This window comes from Eulemur rufifrons, chromosome 28 (genome assembly GCF_041146395.1).
Source record: "Eulemur rufifrons isolate Redbay chromosome 28, OSU_ERuf_1, whole genome shotgun sequence".
Taxonomy (NCBI): domain Eukaryota; kingdom Metazoa; phylum Chordata; class Mammalia; order Primates; family Lemuridae; genus Eulemur; species Eulemur rufifrons.
Window position 1 is genome coordinate 43,246,020 of NC_091010.1, and position 21,030 is coordinate 43,267,049.

Consider the following 21,030-nt stretch of genomic DNA (forward strand, 5'->3'; position numbering starts at 1 on the left):
ATATGGCAGGGTAGAAACTGTTAGATGAGTTGACTGAAATTTTATTTCCTACTCCCTGTCCCTGGCATGCCTATAAATTTCATTACGGAGACTATTTGCCTCTACGTGAGCCACACAGTGTATTTCTTTTGCCAAAATATAATCAAAAGTGCACTGTTGTCTTTTCTTCATCCATTTTGTGTTGTGTGAAAGAATACAACAGACTGAGTGCTTTATCTAAAACAGGTGTTTGTTCCTCAGAGTTCCAGAGGCTGAAAAGTCCAAGAACATGACATTGACCTTTGGTTTTGCCCTTCATGCCATGTCATCCCATGGCACAAGGCAGAAGGGTAAGAGAGGGCTAGAGCAAGTGAGCAAGAAGGGGATAAATTTGCTTTGATAACAAATCTACTCTTGAGAAATGACTTGAATGCTAGTGCTGTAGGCAGGGTGCAGAGTCCTCACATTGTGAAGGGCAACAAATGCTGAGGTCCCTCTAGCACTTCTCTGGAAACATTGTCCTACAGGTCCCAGCTTGGCTTGAAGATCTCTGAAATGCCTTTGGGGTCATCCTCCTACTGTCTTGATGAATAGCACCTGCCCCCTTTCTTTACATACTAATCCTTTTAAGCAAATGATGCCTTGAGGAATCCCTTGGTTTGCTCATCTAAAGGTGCCTTTGACTCTATACTTGGCCAGGCTGGAAATTTCCAAAATTTTACCACTGTTTCCCTTCTTCTCAATAAATTCCACCTTGAAAACATCTGTCTTCTCTCATTCTATTATAAGTGGCCAAAAGAAGCCGGGCAGCACCCTGAATGCTTGCTGCTTAGGTATCCCTTCTGCCAGGTATCCTAACTAATTGCTCATAAAATCCACATTCCATAAAGCCCTAGGACATGAACACAACTCTGCAAATTTCTTTGCAACTTTGTAACAAGGAAAACCTTTATTCCAGTTTTCCATAACTTGTTCCTCATTGCCATCTGTCACCTCATCAGAATGGCCTGTAATATTCCTTGTTCTATCAATATTCCGAACAATACCACTGAAATAATGTCTAAGATGATTTAGGCTCTCTGTACAAATTCTTGTCTACTTCTGAGCCTACACTAGAATTGCCTTTAACACTCCAGGCATGGCAATCTAGGCTTCTAGGTTTCTCCCTCAAAGTATTCAAGCCTCTACCCATTTTTTCTCTGCCCAGAAAAAATAACCCCAGGTATGTGAACTTTCACCACTTGTATTCAATACAGTATGAAGATCCTAGACACAGTAATCAAGCAAGAAAAAGAAAAGTCATTTAGATAGAAAAGATAGAAGTAAGACTAATTCTGTTTGAAGATAACATGAGTCTATATGAAGAAAAGTCCATAAAATCCAGAAAGAAAATAACTAGCAAAAATAAATGATTTCAGCAATATTTCAGGATACAAGAACAATTCAAAACTAAGATGTGTCTCTATATGCCAATGATGAACAATCTGAAAATTAAATCAAGTAAATAGTTAAATTTACAACAACATTCAAAAGGAGAAAAGACCTAAGAACCTTAGGGGAACCTCAGGAAAGACTCATACAATGAAAACTGACAATTGTTGCTCACAATAATAACAATAATAGAGAATACCTAAATAAATGGAAAACCACCCCACCTTCAAGAATTGGAAGACATCATACTATTGAGATGGCAATTGCTTTCCAAACTGATGTGAATATTCAATGTAATCCCTATCAAAATCATAATGGCCTTTTTGGCAAAAATGGCATAGCCAATCCCCAATTCATATGTAACTACAGGGGAGTACTCGATTTCCCAACTTCAAAACTCCAAATCAAAGATATAATAATCAGTGGGGGAGAATGGGCAATATACATAATCTAAACTTTTGTACCCCCATAATAAGCTGAAATAAAAAAAAATAACACTATGGTAGTGGCAAGAGGAGAGACATCAAGAACAATCATACAAGTCGAATTGACATCTAGAAAGAAACTTTCATATGTATCACAAATTCATTTCTAGCAAGCATGGCAAGAGCATTCAATGTAAAGGAAGAGTTTCTTCAACAAACAGTCATCAGACATCTGGATAATCACATGCAAAGGAAATAAGTTGGCCCTATCCCTCACACTATACTCAAAAGAATTCTGAAAGTGGATGAAAATTCAAGGATAGGAACTAAAAGGATGAAAGTCCTACAATAAAATATAGGGGTAAATCTTAATGCCTTCAGATTTGCCAATGTATTCATAGATTTGATACTAAATGACCAGAAGAAAAAATAGACACACTGGACTTCATCAAAATTAAAATATTTGCCCATCAAGGGACATAACTGAAATGTAAACTGACAACCTACCGATTGGGAGGAAGTATTTTCATATCATTTATTTAATATGGACTAGTTAAACACTTTACTGGGTTTAATGTCAAGATTACATAAATAATTCTTACAGCTCAACAACAAGGAGACATGAAACTCGATTTAAAAAATGAGCACAGGACTTGAATATCATTTGTGCAAAGAAGATATGTAAATGAGAAACAGCATGGGAAAAGATGCTCAATATCTTTGGTCATGAAGGGCAAGCAAGTCAAAATCACTTTCAGTGACACAAAAATTACAAAATTACAAGTAGTAACAATTATGTACAGATAGGAACACTTGCAGAATACTGGTAAGAATGTAAAATGTTGCATTCTCTGCAGAAAGGCTTACTTGTTTTTAAAAAAGATAACCTTAAAATTGCCATAGGACTCAGAAATTCCAATCCTAGGACTGTACTTAAGAAAAATGAAAAATATTCTTGAAGAAAGATCTACTCAAATGTTCATAGCAGCATTATTTATAATATAAATACACAAATGCCCATAAACAGATGAAGCTTAAATTGTTGTATGAATGCGTGGAAAATGCAAGATTACTCAGCCACAAGAAAGAATAACATAAGGATACATTCTATAAAGTAGGTCAGCCTCCAAATCACTATGTTAAGTGAAAGAAGGCAGAAACAAATGGTCACATACACTCTGGGTCCTTTCATATGCTATGTCCATGATAGGCAAATACATAGAGGCAGAAAGCAGATGGAAGGTTACTACATTATGGGGTGGGGAATGGGGAATGATCATGAATGCATTTGATATGCTTTCTGGGGTGATGAAAAGGTCTTGAAACTAAAGACAGCTGGTGGTTGCACAACATTGCGAATACAATAAATGCCACTAAACTGTATACTTTATATAGGCTCATTGCATGTTACATAACTTTTGCCTGAATTTTAAAATGTCAGCACTTCCTGAATTACTCTACAGATTTAATGCAACCCCTGTCAAAATACACACTGGCTTCTGTGAAGACTGACCAGCTTATCCTAAAACTCATACAGAGATGCAAGGGATTCAGAATAGCCAAAATAGCCTGGAAAAAGAGCAATGAACTTGGAGAACTCATACTTTGTGATAGAAAACTTAATGAAAAGCTACAGTAATTAAGACTTCAAGATACTGCACAACTGGCATAAGGACAGACATATAGATCAATGGAGTAGAATTGAGAGCCCAAGAATAAACCCTTACATTTGTAGTCTACCAGTTTTTGACAAGGATGCCAAGACAATTCAATAGAGAAAAACTAGCCTCTCAATGAATAATACAGTGATGACAGGATTCATCACTGTTACCTGATTGACAGCAGCCTCCAAGTCTTTATCTGTGCAAATTCATTTTAGGTTACACTCAATTAAACCTTCCCTCTTCCATCTACCTACTTCTCCCACCACACACTTCTACACCTGTACATAAACCACTCAAACCATCTAAAAACTCCGCTCCTATACCTCATTGAAAATATTTTCAGGTCATTTCTATCTGCAGGACATTGAGGAAGCCCACGTATGTTGAGCCATTCTTTTCCATTCTTCCATGCATTGTATCCAATGATGCTGCCCATCTTCATCTAATGGCATTATATTTTATATTTTCTAACTACTTTGTAATTATTATCATTTCATATGGAAAGTGCATTCTATTCTCTTCAGGGAGATTGTTTTTATTTAAAGAAGTCTATGCATTGTACCTATGAGACAATTTAATTGTACATTTTCTATGATGCTTAGTGCAGATTCATAAAGACAATATGCATTTTATATGCTTGCCAAGAACTGAGGCCTGACTATTTAGACCCAAATACATTAAAGAACTACTCAATGAACCACACAATGCACAAACACTCAAATAACTGTTGCTAACATTTTACCTGCTCCATTTTGATCAGGAAACAATCAATAAAGTCCCGAGGATTATTAACATCCAGCGATTCTTGGTGTTCTTTTATTTTCTCCAAAATATAACCTTTTGTACGAGCAATGTTTTCAAATAGTTTGTTATGAATTCCAGGGAAATAATCAATGAGAACAGGGAAATGATTGCATAGCTAAAATAGAGCACAATTTATTTAATAAAAAACATGTAACAAAAACATATATACCATATACCAAGCTGTGCTAAGAAATTATGGCTTTAACCATGTGTAAAACATGGTGTCAATATTGACAAAGATATTTTTATTGTGCATATAAAGTAATCCTCTATGCTTACAAAAAGATTTGAAGGAAAAAATTCTGACCTGAGAATCAAAAATGTTAATCATTTCCTAGACTCATACATCATTTTTATTGCATAAAACACTTTTCCATCAGTTCTTTCAATTTTCAAACCAATTCTTCCCTACAACCTTATAAGTAAACACGGCATGGATTATTAGCATTCACATTTTGTAGATGACAGCAGAGGTTAAGAGAGTTTGGGCAACCTGATTGAGACCAGAAAACTGGTCCTTGCTGTTTTTCTTTCTGTAAAGCAGCCTCAGAAATGGAATCAGCATTTTAGAAGGGGGATTGTTCTAAAAAGTATCGTGAAAGCCAACAGTACATCAGACTAATTCAATAACTTCTCTAAGACCAAACAATTATTCCTTAGGCAGAGTGTACATCATGCCAATTCAGCACAGGGTAACATTGTGATGCTTGTTTCTGGTTCATGTACCATAAAAACATTCATTTTGTCATTCTTAACACAGTTAGCTTATCAGCTAGGTTCCCATCTGAGGCATCAAACACCCCTGCATTAGGCAGTGTATCCTGACAGTTCCTATGGTCCCAAATAGTTGCAGTCCTTGCAGGAGATATTCTCTTCCTAACTTAGGATACTTTTGCCAAGTAATAGGATGAAGAGGTCTCTAAGTGTTGAGGACAAGACATGTGGGTAATGGAAGTCTTCCAAAAGGGCCTGGATGTGCGTCGAATAATATAGGCGTATTTGGGCTGTCACCCAAGTACCTTATAGAAGTAGGGCTTTGGGGGTGAGTGGAAAAGCCACTGGTCAGGGAGCTAATGGGCTCGAAATCCAGCCCTACATTTAGACATTCACTTTCTGTGTGTAAAATAAAGGGCTCAGCCATCTATCCCAGATGGTCACTTCATAAATCTCTGGGAAGGATGGCAGTATTCAATCATGAACCTGACAGCTTGGTCCATGTAGAATTTTGGATTTGTCAGAGAAAAGAGCATAAGTAGTTTCTCAGGAAAAAGAAATCCCAGACTCACCTGGATCCAGAGGGAGCTTTGCATTTTGAAGTTTTTATTGAACCTCTCCATCAAGGCAAGAAAAATCTCATCTTTGTAATCAAAACGATTCTGGAAAATGATGGAGCATATCACATTGCAGGGAGCACAACCCAGGATAAATGTGGGATCACAGGATGAGGCTAATGAATTCAGAACAATTTTTAAATACCATTAAAATATAAAATAATTTGCCTTTGTAACAGGTGAAGGTAATTTTGATATATTAAGCACTATCTGATCAACAAATTCCCCTAACATCAAAAATTAAATTCAGGACATGTGAAATCAATAAACTTCAGTTGCACCTTAAACCTGAGTTTCACATTAAAACCTCACAGGTTAAATAATGGAATTTCACATGTGGCAATTCACATCCATTGCCTTTATTTATACCCTTTTAAACCAAGTTGTATATTATTTTGGAAGGAGAGAGAAAACATTTTAAAAAGCTACTGATCCAAGATTGTAGGGAAGAGTCAGGTCTGTCTTCAAAGCCTGTGAACACTAAAGCACAGAGATAGAAAACAAGTGAATAATTTGGACATGCAAAGTATTTATATATAATGGATAGCTGCAAGAATCCTATGTTGAAGCAGTAGAAAGGAACTAAAGAGAGAGAGATTGTGGGTGAATTCCTGCACTGTGAAAAACAAATGTGAAAAGTACAATATAGCCCCGTTACAAGAGATGAAAAGCTAATACAAATGAACACTAAACGTAAGATGGATTTGTGTATCTAATAAAATAAAATGAGTAATTTTTATTTCAAATATAAATGCAAGTTAGGCAAGCCAACAAAGTATTGATAAATGAAGTCTTCTCATTTCTCATTTCAACGATTTTTTTAAAACTTCTTTCCCTATTAAGTAAGCCTCCATAATTTCCAATCAACCTCCAAATTTAATTTATTACAGCAAAGCCACTCTTTGCAGATTCTGGAATAATGCTCTCTATGGCCATCAAAACAAGTATGTTTTAATAAATTTTAAAATTTGACCATAACTTAAGACAAATGTGTCATATTACAGACAAAGAAATTAAATTATAAGAAAGGTTGTCCTTTTCTTTTGGTAGGGTGTCTCCAACATGAAAATGTTCTAATTAAGTGATCAGTAAATGTTATTTGTAAAATCTCCCAAACACACATCTATAGACCCTAAATAAGAATGACCTCAGTAAAAGTGTTTCGAATAAATGGTAGGACATTGAACAACAGGAAACCTGTTGAGTTAACCTATGCCAGGCTCCTTTCAACATTACAGGTTTCTGAGCTTTCAGGAAAAGTTGTGTTTCAGTCAAAGAGGACGAAGTTAATTGGCGAAGCCTTAGGATTGTATCTGTGTGTGCGTGCCTTTGTCTGTATGTGTGTGCACTGGCACACATAAAATCTGATTTTCAATCTTTCCTTTCACTTCATTTGAAAGAGAGAATTTTAAGAGGGTAATTTAAAATCTGAGCTGATAATCAGATCCATTGTAACCCGCACTTCATAGGTTAGGAGAATTGGAAATGGGAGGAAAATAATTACCATAAATATCTAAACTAAATCCAATAAACAGAGGAAAAAGAGATAAGAAAAACTGAAAACAGAGCCAAAGTACTCTTAGGAAAGAAAAGGTAAAGAGTTATTCATAGCAGTTAAAATCTAGTTAAACAAATAATTTATAAATTGTTATTTGTGTGTTTTTCAGAATTATACTACAAAATATATTTGCTCAAAAAAGAGAAATCCATACAGTTAGTAATGGTAAACAAGAAATAAGTAATGCTGGTATTTTTTGAATAGTGCTGAATCTCTACAGAAATAGTAACTAATAAGAATTGCACTGAGATATACCTAAGCAAGTAAAACCATACATAGCATCCTCACTGGCCAGAACTGAGCAGGGCCTGGCAGAAACACCCAGACATGTCAGTGAGACTGACTATGCAAACATAGTCCAATTAAATGAAAGCATAGGTCACATGGTAGGTGCTCTGTAAGTGTGTGATGGGGTCACTTCCACCATGACCATTTGCCACATATTCTCTGGGGAAATGTTCTGAAATAGTAACTTACATTTATGCTATGGAAAAAGCATTGCTCTTTAGCAGTTTCTGAAAATGAACTCAAAACCTATACTCATGATTTCTGATTTGAAAACAAAGACACAAGTTAAGGAGAAAATCAGATTAAATGACCTTTTATGTCCCCACTCTATGCACAATCATGCCTGTATACACAGCCCAGATGCACTCAAGCTCCCTGGGGTCTCGGCTTCAAACCTCCCTCCTCCACTATAGGGCTGACAACCAAGACTCATAATGAAAGATCTTGCCACCCCTGAATGTGTCCAAGGATGTCATTAGAGAAGACAGCAGTCTGTAGAGGTCAGTGATAGAGAGTAGAGAGTCACCCACCCTTGGTTTTCCTCAACTCGTCCACAAGGCAGCGGGCCTCCTCTTGGACACGTTCCTCAATGGTCCTCTTCCCCATCCCAAAATTCCGCAGGGTCATGAGGGCGAAGCGCCGAATTTCCTTCCATCTATTTCCATTGCTGAAAATGATTCCTACCAGAATGGGAAACAGAAACTAGGAGGGAAATTCCAGGCAAGGAGGAGGGAACTGACACTCCACAGTCATGTGAGTGGGCCAAGCTCTACCCAACCAAGCTACGTTTCCATCCTCCCTACCCACTTTACCACTGCTGACTCAGGCACATGTACACTTACCAAGTCCTTTACTAGATCTTTCAGAAAGTGGGAAAATGCCTCTTCCAGAAAACTCCTCTCCATGATCAATCAGGGCTTCCTTCACTGCTTCATATCCATGTAACACCACAATGGGCTTCATGCCAAAGTACACAGTGAACACAGGGCCATAGACTTGTGAGAACTGGGAAATGGAAGCAAGATGCAAATAACAGCAAAAGAAGTCAGTATTTGGTCGATATATTGTGCCTGTTCAGACTGATATTATCACTGTATTAGTTAATGTTTTTATTCTGCCACAAACATATTCAAATATGTCTGAATTTTATGCATAAATGTGATGGTGATAGTCATAGCAGCCACTTATCAATGAACTCCAGTGTGCCCTGCATTGGCCCAGGCAATCAGTATACAGATTGCAATTGATTCTGATATTGCCAATCCCATCAAAATACCAACGTCACTTTTCACAGACCTAGATAAATTAATCCTAATCTTCATGTGAAACCAAAAAAAGAGTGCAAATAGCCAAAGCAAACTTATGCAAAAAGAACAAGTTTGGTGACATCACCTTACCTGACTTCAAGTTATATTACAAGGCTATAATAACCTGAACATCATGGCACTGGTGTAAATGTAGTGACATAATTCAATGGAACACAGTAGAGACCTCAGATATAAAACCACATAGCTATGACCAACTGAATTATCATAAAGCAGTCAAAAACAAATGTTGGAAAAAGTATGCCCTATTCAATAAATAGCTCTGGGAATATTAGATACCCACTTGCAACAGAATCAAGAAGAATCCCTCCCTCTCTTGCAATATAAGAAACTTATACAACATGGATTAAAGACTTAAATGTAAGACCTAAATTCATAAAATTTCTAGAAGGAAAATTAGCAAAAACTCTTCTAGACATTGGCTTAGGCAAAGAATTTATCAGTAAGACCCAGATGGCAAACACAGCAATAATAACAAATTAATAAATGGGGCAATTAAATTGAAAGGTTTCTGCTCAGCAAGAAAAATAATCAAGAGACTAAAAAGACAATCTACAGAATGAGAGAAAATATTTGCAAACTATACACCCAACAAATATCTAGCATCCGTAATCTACAACAAATTCAAACAAGTCAGTAAGTAAAAACTAATAACTCCATTAAAGAGTGGCCAAAAGGCATGAACAGAGTTTTCTCAAAAGAAGATAGACAAATTGCCAAGAAACACATGAAAAAATGCTCAACATCGCTAATCATCACAGAAATTCAACTTAAAAACCCACCATCAAATTGGTTTCACTGATCATCACCTAAGAGCACATTTAGCAATAACATTAATCAGGTGTTGGACAGATGTGGCGGGGGTGGGAATGGGTGTATACATACATGATGAGTGTGATGCACACCGTCTAGGGGATGGACAGACTTAAAGCTCTGATTCGGGTGGGGGGAAAGGGCAATATATGTAGCCTAAACTTTTGTACCCCCATAATATGCTGAAATAAAAAAAAATCCAGTAAGATTTCATATTACCCCTGTCAGAATGGGCATTATAGAAATGTCTAAAAACAATAGATGATGGGATTGATGCACTGAAAAAGAAATGACTATACACTGTTGTTGGGACTGTATGCTAGTAATATCTCCATGGAAAACAATATCGAGGTTCATCAAAAACTAAAAGTTGATCTACCAATTGATCCAACAATCCCATGACTGGTTATCTACTCAAAGGAAAAGAAGTCATAATTTCAAAAAGGCAAACACACACACACATACACACACACCATGGAGTGGTACTCAGCCATAAAAAGGAATGACATGATGCCCTTTAGAGCAACTTAGATGGAACTGGAGACCATTACCCTAAATGAAATATCTTAAGAATGTAAAAACAAACATCATGTGTTCTCACTAATAAGTGGAGGTAAAGAATCGGTAAACACTGCCACAAAGAGATGTAAAGGATATTGGAAATCAAGAAGCGGGGAGAATGGGAGGGCTGTGAGAAATAAAAATGTATATATCTGGTACAATGAACACTGCTCTGCTGACAGGTCCACCAAAGCCCTGACTTCAACATGGCACAATTTATCCCTTTAACAAAAACATTTGTCCCCCTTTAATATTTTATAATTTAAAAAGTTTCAACCTCAATACATTTAGCAGGTTTATTTGCCCTATTTTTCAAATAAAGAAAGTCAGGTCAGAGAATTCCAAATTCATTTTCAGTGTCCCAGAGGTGATGTACAAAATATCCAAATTTCAATCTCTGCTTCTTGAAATTCTGACCCTTGAGCAATTTATCAGTTCCTCATGTCTGCCTTGAGACCAATACCCAGTTGACTGCTTCAAGATCACATAAGTAGATCTTGCTATGGGATCCTCACTCAGTACCCCTGGGTGAACGCTAAAACCTTATATTTTTAGAAATCACAACAGATGATTCTAATGCCCAGACCTCTTTGGGATCTGCTGTTATTACTGATGGTGAAACAGTCAGCATCACAGAGGCAGTGTCAGGACATGTAACATCTCCTGACAGAACAACATTTTCCATCCACCAGCATTCTGGGACACAGAGAGCAGCTTTCTGCAGAATCCAAAAGAATTCTCATACCTCCAGTTGTGCCCTGACTGATCACTTGTTTCTTTCATTCACTTATGCTCATCCTGAACCTGTAGCTATTTCTTTGATGTCAGACATACATTCATTATTCAGAGAAGTTCAATTTTCTTGGCTATTCTGAATAAAACCTCTGGCTATTCTGACTTATTGAATAAAATCTCTAATCACACACAGTTTTCCTACCATTTACCTTGAGCCAAAAATCATACCAAATGGCTACAATACAAAGACAGGACACAGCACTCCAAACCATTGCCACTATATTATTTTGGTTCTACCATACAATGACCCAAATGTTCCTCTACTCACTAAATTCATTACCTGATTTTACTGCTTCTGACAGTAACAGACTAGAAAAAGCAACAGAAACATCAAAGTTTGTAGGGATTATGTTTCTTTACAATGATCTATTGTAACAGTATGCTTCCAGGAATATATTTTATTTAATTTTTTTGCATTTCAATCCTTTATTTTACACATTACAAAATTAATTTATCTAAAATGGGTAAACCATCTTTAAAAATAAAATTTGATGAGTTTGTATTTTTTTACATTTTTATACTTTTATACCTTAAAAACTTTCTCTAAAACATATACTTGTGGGCTTAAAATAATGGAGAAACAGAAGGATTTTTTTATAGCAATATTTTACTTTTTTTCTTTTTTTGGTTTCAGAATATTATGCAGGTACAAACATTTTGGTTACATATAATGCCTTTGCCTCGTCCAAGTCAGGGCTACAAGCGTATCTTTTCCCACTACAGTGAGCTCTGCATCCATTAGTTGTGAATGTACCCACCCCCACCATCCCCCTCCCACGGGACGGGCACCCAGTGAATATTACTACCATGTGACTACTGTAGTGTTGATCAATTAGTACCAATTTGATGGCCAGTACATGTGATGCTTATTTTTCCATTCTTGTGATACCTCACTTCAAAGGTTGGGCTCAAGCTCCATTCAGGAGGTGCTAGATCACCATTGTTTTTTGTAATTGAGTAGTAGTCCGTGGTATACATATACCACATTTTATTAGTCCACTCATGTATTGATAATCACTTGGGTTGTTTCCACACCTTTATAATTGTGAATTTTGCTACCATGAATATTTGGGTAAAGATATCTTTATTGCATAATGTCTTATTTTTCCTTGGGTAGATGCCTAGTAGTGGGATTGCTGGATCAAATGGTATATCTATTTTTAGCTCTTTGAGATATCTCCAAATTACTTTACACGGGGATTCTAATAACTTGTAGTCCTACCAGCAGTGTAAGACTGCTCCAATCTCTCCACATCCATGCCTGCATTTCTTGTTTTGGGACTTTTTAATAAAGGCCATTATCAGTGGAGTTAAGTGATATCTCATCGTGGTTTTGATTTGCATTTTCCTAATGATTAGAGATGTTGGGCACTTTTCTATATGTTTCCTAGCCAGTATTCTATCTTCGTTTGAAAAGTTTCAGTTCATGTCCTTTGCCCAATTTTTGATAGGGCTGTTTGATTTTTTCTTGTTAATTTTCTAATGGTTCATGTAGATTATTGTTATCAGCCCTTTATCGGATGTGTAGCATGCAAATATTTTCTCCCATTCTATAGATTGAGTATTTACTCTAATGATGGTTTCCTTGGCTGTACAGAAGCTTTTTAATTTGATTGGGTCCCATTTATGTATTTTCGTCGCTGCTGATTGCTTTGGGAGGTCTTCTTCATAAATTCTTTGCCGAGGATGATGTCTATAAGAGTTTTCTCCACATTTTCTTCTAGAATTCTTAAGGTTTCATGCCTCAGGTTTGTCTGTTATCCATTGTGAGTTGATTTTTGTGAGAGGTGAGAGGTGAGAGGTGGGGATCCAGTTTCGATCTTCTGCATGTGGTTATCCAGTTGTCCCAGGACCATTTATTGAATAGAGATTCTTTACCCCAATGTATATTTTTGTCTGCTTTGTCAAAGATTAGATGACAATATGAGGATGGTTTTATATCTGGGTTCTTAGTCCTGTTCCAAAGCTCTATATCTCTGTTTTTGTGCCAACCCCATGCTGTTTTGGTTACTATGGCCTTGTAGTAAAGCTTGAAGTCTGTTAGACTGATGCCTCCCAATTTGTTTTTTTTTTTTTTTTTTTTTAAGATTGCTTTGGCTATATGAAGTCTTCTCTGATTCCACACAAAGTGTAGAATTATTTTTCTAGATCTGTAAAATGATGATGGTATTTTGATAGGGATTACATTAATTCTGTAGATCACTTTAGGTAGTATAGACATTTTAACAACAGTGATTCTGCCAATCCACGAACATGGTAGGTTTTTCCATCTGTTTCCATCTTCTATGATTTCTTTTCTGAGTGTTTCGTAGTTCTCCCTCTATGTGTTTTTCACCTTCTTCATTAAATATATTCCTAAATATTTAATTTTCTTTGATGCTATTATGAAAGGTGTTGCATCTTTTATTTGACTGTTGGCTTGACTGTTATTGGCATATATGAATGTCACTGATGTCTGTGCATTGATTTTGTATCCTGAGACTTTACTAAATTAATTTATCAATTCCAGTAGACTCTTGGCTTAATGCTTGGGATTTTCTAGATATAGTATCATAGAATCAGCAAAGACTAAGAGTTTGACTTCTTTTGCATGCATTTGGAAACCCTTAATTCCTCTCTTTTGTCTGATTGCTCTGGCAAGGACTTCCAGCACTATGTTGAATAGAAGTGGAGATAGTGGACAACCTTGTCTGGTTCCGGTTCTAAGTGGGAATGCTTTCGATTTTTCCCCATTCGGTATGATATTGGCTGTGGGTTTAGCATACATGGCTTTAGTAATTTAAAGGTATGTCCCATCTATGCCTATTTTGTTAAGAGTTATTGTCATAAAAGTGTGCTGGATTCTGTGAAATGTGTTTCTGCATCTATGGAGAGTATCATATGGTCTTTGTTCTTGCTTTTATTTGTGTGGTGAATTGCATTTATAGACTTGTGTATGTTGAACCAAACTTGCATCACTTGGATAAAGCCCACCTGGTCATGATGAATTATCTTTTTGATGTGTTGTTGGATTCAGTTTGCTAATATTTTGCTGAGTATTTTTGCATCTGTATTCATGGAGGATATTGGTCACCAGTTTTCTTTTGTTGTTGTGTCCTTTCCTGGCTTTGGTATCAAGGTGATATTGGCTTCATAGAATGAGTTTCGCAGGATACCATCATTCCCAATGTTGCGGAATAAATTCTGCAGTATAGGTATGAGTTCTTCTTTGAAAGTTTGTTAAATACAGGTGGTCCAGGACTTAATTTGCTGCAGTATTTTTAATTGCTGCTTCGGTTATTGTGCTTGATATTTGTCTATTCAGGAATTCTATTTATTACAGAGCAAGCCTAGGACGATTGTGTGTTTCAAAGTATTTGTCCATTTCCTCCATGTTTTGTAGTTTTTGGACATATACATTTTTACAGTAGTCAAAGATAATGTTTTGTATTTCCATGATATCTGTAGTGATCTCTCCTTTTTCATTTCTACTTGAGTTTATTGTAGTCCTTTCCTTTCTAGTTCTTGTCAATCTACCAGGAGGGTTGTCAATTTTGCTTATGTTTTCAAAAAACCAACATTTGACTTTATTAACCTTCTATATAGTTCTTTTCTTCTAAATGTCATTTAGTTCTGTTCTGATCTTAGTTATTTCTTTTCTTCTGCTAGGTTTAGGATTAATTAGTTGCTCCTTTTCTAGTTCCTCGAGATGCTTTATTAGTTTGCTGATTTGTGAGTTTTCTGTGTTTTGGATGTGAACATTTAATGCTATTAGTTTTCCTCTCAGGATGCTCTTGCTGTAGTCCACAGATTTTGATAGCTTGTGTCCCCATTATCACTTAGTTCTAAGAATCTTTTGATTTCCCTCTGCACCTCCTCCTTGACCCAGTAATCCTTAGCAATAGATTGTTTAATTTCCATGATACTGTGAAGTGATGAGTGTTTCTGTTGGAATTGATCTTTAATTTTATTCTACTTGATCTGAGAAAATACATGGTAAAATGTCTATTTTTTTAAATTTGTTGAGATCTGGTTTGTCACCTAAGATGTGATTGATTATAGAGAAATTTACATGAGCTGATGAGAAGAATGTATATTCAGTTTTATTTCAGCGGAATGTTCTGTAAATGTCTGTTAAACCCATTTGTTCTAGAGGTATATTTAAGTCCATTGTTTTTTTGGTTTTTTTTTTTTTTTTGCTTATTTTCTGCTTGTAGGTTATGTTCAGTTCAGTCAGTGGGGTGTTAAAATCCCCAGCTACTATGGTATTACTGTTTATCATGTTATTTAGATCAAGCAGAGTTTGCTTTATGTATGTGGGTGCTCCGGTGTTGGGTGCATAAATATTAAAATTCTTAAGTTTTCCTGTTGGATTTTTCCCTTCACCATTATATAGTGACCATCTTCGTCTTTCTTTACTTTGCCATTTTAAAGTTTATGTTATCTGATATAAGAATAGCTACCCCAGGTTTCTTTTGGTTTTCATTTGCCTGGAATTTTGTTTTCCAACCCTTGACCTTGACTCTAAAAGGATCTTTGTGAATCAGATGCATTTACTGGAGACACCAGATACTTGGCTTCTGTATTTTTTTATCCACTCAGCCAGTCTATGTCTCTTCAGTGGACAATTCAAGCCATTTACACTTAATGAGAGAATTGATATTTGGGGTAAATTTCTATTCATATTGTTGGATAAATTCTTATTGTTTTGTTTGACCTCTTCAGTCATTGTGGAATCAAGGTTCTGGAATTTAACTCTTGAGTGATTTTACCTTGGTGAGTGTCTATTGCACTGTTCAGTGTATAATGCAGGTCTGAATACTTCTTGCAGGGCAAGTCTGGTCTTTGCAAATTCCATCCCTGATTGCTTGTCTGGGAAAGTCTTTCATCCTCCCTCATAATGGAAGCTTAGTTTTGCCAGGTAAAGAATTCTACGTTGACCATTATTCCACTTTAAAAGATTGATGGGTGTTAAGTTCCTTCTGGCTTGTAAGGTTTCAGTTGAGAAGCTGGCAGTTAGTCTGATAGGTTTTCTTTTATAGGTTATCTGCTGTTTTTGTCTTACTGCTCAAAGGATTGTCACTTTCATGTTTACTTGTCCAGCCTAATAACCATGTGATGGGGTGACTGCCTTTCACATTGAGTCTCCCAGGAGTTCTGTGTGTTTCTTGTACCTGGATATCTAGATTTCTGGCCAGGCCAGGTATGTTTTCCTCCAGTATTCCAAGAAATAGTTTATCCAGCCATTGTATATTTTCTTCTTCTCTCCAAGATGCCTATATTATATTTCGTTTCTTTACATAATCCCACATTTGTTGTATGTTTTGTTCTTGTCTCTTGTTTCTGTGTTCTTTTTCTTCATCTGATTTGTTTAGCACATAGGCATTATCTTCAAGCTCTGAGATTAGTTCCTCTGTGTGATCCATCCTATCCTTAAGGCTTTCCACAGTGTTTTGTAGTTCCTTGAATGCCTCTTTCTTTTCCAGTATTTCTGTTTGGTTCTTTCATAATATTTCAATTTCTTTAGAGAATTATTTATTCATTTCCTGTGTTGTTCTTGTGGCTTCATTGTGTTTGGTTTCTATTTTCTCCTCAATTCCATTGAGTTTTCTTACAATCCATATTCAGAATTCTTCATCTGTCATTTTAGTCGTTTCATTTAAGTTTGTATCCAGTGTTGAGGATCTAATGATTTCTGTTGGGGTGACATTTCTCTCTGACCTTAATGTTTATTGCCTTCCTCCACTGATTCTTTCTCAGCAGGCTACTTGGTCGAGAACTGGGGGTGCTAGGACTGCTTTATGGCCCTATCTCCAAGTCCCCAAGGGTCGTTCCCTGAAAGTGCTGGGGAGAGGTGCACTGGTCCTGTATTGCCTTAGATGTATTTGAGGAATTTGCATTACCTCTGACCTGTTGTCTTCACCTCTTGCTAATGGAGACTAGTGAGTTTGGTCCCACAGCGTAAGCTCCCAGCTGGTGGATCACACTTGTGTGTATGACTCCACTGCCCTCTAATAGCTTGAGATGGAAGGCACTGTGTTAAGCTATGGAATTACCCTCTCTGTCATGTATTATAATTTGCATAGAGGAGCCAATCATCAATGTCTCTGTGTTAGGCTCTGCTCTCCTGGTTGGGGTATATGAATGCCCCAATCTTTGGGAAGGGTCTTGCCACTCGCAAGTGTTACTTGGACCATGTTCCCCCTTGAGGTAGGGGTAAGGGCAAGTGAAACTGCAAGTTAGTACAACCTCTGTGGAAAATAATTTGGAGATTTCTCAAACAGCTAAAAATATAAATACCATTTGATCCAGCAATAGCACTCTTAGGTATCTACCAAAAGGAACAAAAGACATTCTATAATAAAGACATCTGCACTCAAATCTTTATGGCAGCAAAATTCACTATTGCACGGATGTGGAAACAACCCTAGTGCCCGTCAATCCATGAGTAGATTAATAAAATATGGTATAGGTATACAATGGAATACTACTCAGTTACAAAAAGTAATGGTGAGCACCTCTTATATTTTCCTGAATAGAGCTTGAGCCCATCCTCCGAAATGAGGTAGCACAAGAATGGAAGAATAAGCACCACATGTACTCGTCATCAAATTGGCATTAACTGATCAACACGAAGATGCTCACATGGTAGTAATATTCATAGGGGGTTGGGGTGGGTAAACTCACAACTAATGGACGTGGTGAGCATTGTAGGGGGGAAAAAGGCACGCCTCAAGTCATGGCTTGGGTGTGGCAAAGTCATAACATGTAACCAAAATGATTGTACCCCCACAATATCCTGAAATTAAAAAAAAAAAAAAAAAAAAAAAGGATAGATCGCAGCTGGCGCCTGCAAGCCTTGGTGTGTGTATTTCTATGGTTGCTTGATCTGCCAGTAGGGGGAGCCACCAATATGTGATTCAGGGCTCTTTCACCACACTTGGAAGGCTGCTCCTGCTGGGAGGGGTCATTTGGTTCAATTGCTGAAGTCTCTGGGCAGGTTTTTCCTTCCCTGTCCACAAACCCCAATCCTGGCAGCTGCCCAGATGCAGACAGCAAGCCCTGGAGTTATTATCTTATGAGATGACTGAAGTCAGTCCAGCAGGCCAAATCAACAGGCCGCCAACTATTGTTCAGCACCAAAGCACCACAGATTCACATTGCTTGCACAGAGAAAGCAGCTTTTCTCACTTCTCACCATCTCCAAAGGAAAGTCGCCGGGCTGCTGGAGGAGTGTTGCCTGACACCACCGTGATCCCCAGCGTCTGCGGGCTGAGGATCCCACAGATGGTGGTCCCCCACCCCTGGAGAGCTAGCACTGGGGAGAAGCACTCAAAATTCACCTGCTGACACCAGCCAGCTACCCAAATCAACAGGTTGCGTGCTGTTTTAAAGCACCAAAGTCCCGAGGATTCACGGCAGCTGCACAGAGAAGGCAGCTTTTCTCACTGCTCCCCACCTCCAAGTTCGGAGCCCACTGAGCTGACATGAAAGTCCCCTGGAAGGGGGAGAGGTGCTGCCTGAAACTGCAGCATGTCACAGCATCTCCCAGTTGTACACCCCAAAAATGTCGGACGCCCACCCTTGGACAGCTAGTGCTGGATGTGACCACTCAGGAGTTGGCAGATGCCGGTCCAGTGGGCTGAATCAACAGGCTGCCAGCTGTCCCATCTACATCACAGTCCCACAGTCTCAGGTCTGCTTAGCAGAGAGTCCTGCTCTTTCTTTCCCACCCTAAGCCAACGTAATGATCAGTGGTTTTCATGGGCAGAGTCCCCTTTTCAGAGTTCACCTCCTTTGTTCTGCTCCCACTGACCACCAGGGTGAGGTCCTTGTCTCCAAACTCCCTCACACAGTAGTGCGAAGTAACTATTCAGACCGGTCCCTCCCCTGCTCAGTGTGGTCCCAGCACAGAGCACCAGGGAGTTCAAAATGTTTCCCGCTATTGTCTCCTCTCCACAGAGCCTGTCCTCCCATGCCAGGACTTTGCACCGACTCCAGGCATGTCTCTGTCTGAGTGGGTGTGTAGGTCAGTGGAGAAGCCAGGCATCCTTCTATCGGTCAGATCACGCTGCACTGGCTGGCCAGGTGGGCATGGCTATCCCACACTCGATTCCCCATTGTATATCTGGCACTCTCCAGTCTTTGCCACCATATCTCCTATTCACCTTTTTTCCCACCTGCATTTTGTGTCCCATGCTGTTTCTCTGCAGTTTCACAACACTGTTCTTGGGGGGGAGTGATCCACTCATGTGTAGCCATCCGAATTACTCACCTACTTCTCCAGGAACAGAAAGCCAAGAGGTGACCACTAATCTGCCATTTTTTTCTCTCACCAGAAGTATTTTAAATATTTTCTAGAACTAGTTTCATGAATCATTTTGTTCTTTGAAAGGACTTGAGACATTTTCTATACCAGTGATTTTTTTTATTTCAAAATAGTATGGGGGTACAAACTCTTTGGTTCCAAAACTACAAAGAAGAACTGGTACCTATACTGCAGAAATTATTGTACAATATTGAAAAGGATGGAATCCTCCACAACTCATTCTATGAAGCCAATATCTCTTTAATACCAAAGCCAGGAAAGGACACAACAAAAGAAAACTACAGACCACTATCCCTTATGAGTACAGATGCAAAAATTCTCAATAAAATCTTAGCACACTGAAATCAACTGCATGCTTGAAGCTCTGACTCAGGGGGACATGGGCAATATATATAGCCTGAACTTTTGTACCCCCATAATAAGCTGAAATAAAATAAAATAAAATAAATTTCCTAAATAAAAAAAAATAATAATTCATGATAACCAGATGGGCCTCATCACAGAGATGCAAAGATGGGTCAACATATGCAAATCTATAAATATAATTCACCATGTAAATAAAAGAAAAACAAAGACTAAATGATTGTCACAATAAACACAGAAAAAGTATTTGACAAAATTCATCACCTTTTTTAGATAAGAACTCTTAAAAAATAGGCATAGATGGGACATTCCTCAAAATTATTAAATCTATATACAACAAATGCACAGCCAACATCATACCGAACAGGGAAAAATTGACAGAATTCCCTCTTAGAACTGGAACAAGACAAGGTTTCCCTCTATCACCGCCTGTATCCAACATATCGCTGGAAGTCCTAAGCAGAGCAATCAGACAGGAGAAGGAAATCAAAGGCATTTATATACGGGCAGAAGAGCTCAAACTATCGCTCTTTGCTGACAGTAGGATATTATATATAGAAAATCCCAATTATTCAACCAAGAGACTCCTGTAATTGATAAACAAATTCAACCAAGTCTCAGAATGCAAAATCAATGCACACCAATCATAAGCTTTTATATACGCCAAATAAGAGTCAAGCCAAGAATTAAACGAAAGATGTAATACATTTCACAATAGCATCAAAGAAAATTAAATATTTAGCAATTTATTTAACTAAGGCAGTGGGAGATGTAAATAGGCAGAATATATTTTATTTAAAAATGGAAGTCCAATAACTTACCCTTTTGCAAGCCACTGAAGGAACATAAAGCGTACTTACATTGTTGAAAGTTTTCTTCATGTCCTTAACACCCATCTGTAGGATATTTCCAATAACTGGGAGAGGAGTGGGCCCAGGAGGGAACTTCCCTCTCCCAGAGCTCTGTCTCCAGAGGAAGAGCAGAAGCAAACTGGAGAGACAGAGCACCAGAACCACAGCTGGGTCCATTGCAGCCTTCTCTTCTAACCCAGACAACAATGAGCTTGCACCCCAAGGCTTTTATAATGCTCCCTGCTAATTCAGTGTGTGCTCTTTCACATATAAAGTGGTGAATCACCTAGATCTGCTGATGTCTTCCGAGTGGACTTTGGCCCACTGAGAGGGATAAAAACAAAATGTTCTTTAGCCTTCTTCTTTCCACTACCCACCCTAGACAGTCTTGTTTAATTGTACTGGATTGCAGCCCAAGTATATAAAATAAAAAACAGGGTTCCCCCCTTTCCATCACTGCAGAGGTGAACGTTGCTCAGAACAACTGGTGGAGGAGCCAAACTCAGAGATTTAGTGGGGAGGGTTTGAGAAGCT

The 21,030-nt window shown here is 37.9% G+C and overlaps 1 protein-coding gene across 2 annotated transcripts in view; it reads right to left on the reverse strand.

Annotated features, from left to right (window-relative positions):
• LOC138376062 (cytochrome P450 2C20-like) overlaps positions 1-20,791 on the reverse strand; it is a 31,564-nt gene extending 10,773 nt beyond the window's left edge. The window contains exons 1-5 of one of the 2 annotated variants that reach the window (XM_069460042.1): positions 20,506-20,791; positions 8,323-8,485; positions 8,011-8,160; positions 5,590-5,750; positions 4,242-4,418 (exon numbers count right to left, since the gene is read on the reverse strand). In XM_069460042.1, the coding sequence (XP_069316143.1) occupies positions 4,242-4,418; positions 5,590-5,750; positions 8,011-8,160; positions 8,323-8,485; positions 20,506-20,673 (819 nt within the window). In that variant the 5' untranslated portion in view covers positions 20,674-20,791. The remainder of the gene's footprint in view (positions 1-4,241; positions 4,419-5,589; positions 5,751-8,010; positions 8,161-8,322; positions 8,486-20,505) is intronic. The other variant, XM_069460044.1, reaches the window with a different exon arrangement.
• Between the last annotated feature and the right edge of the window lie 239 nt (positions 20,792-21,030).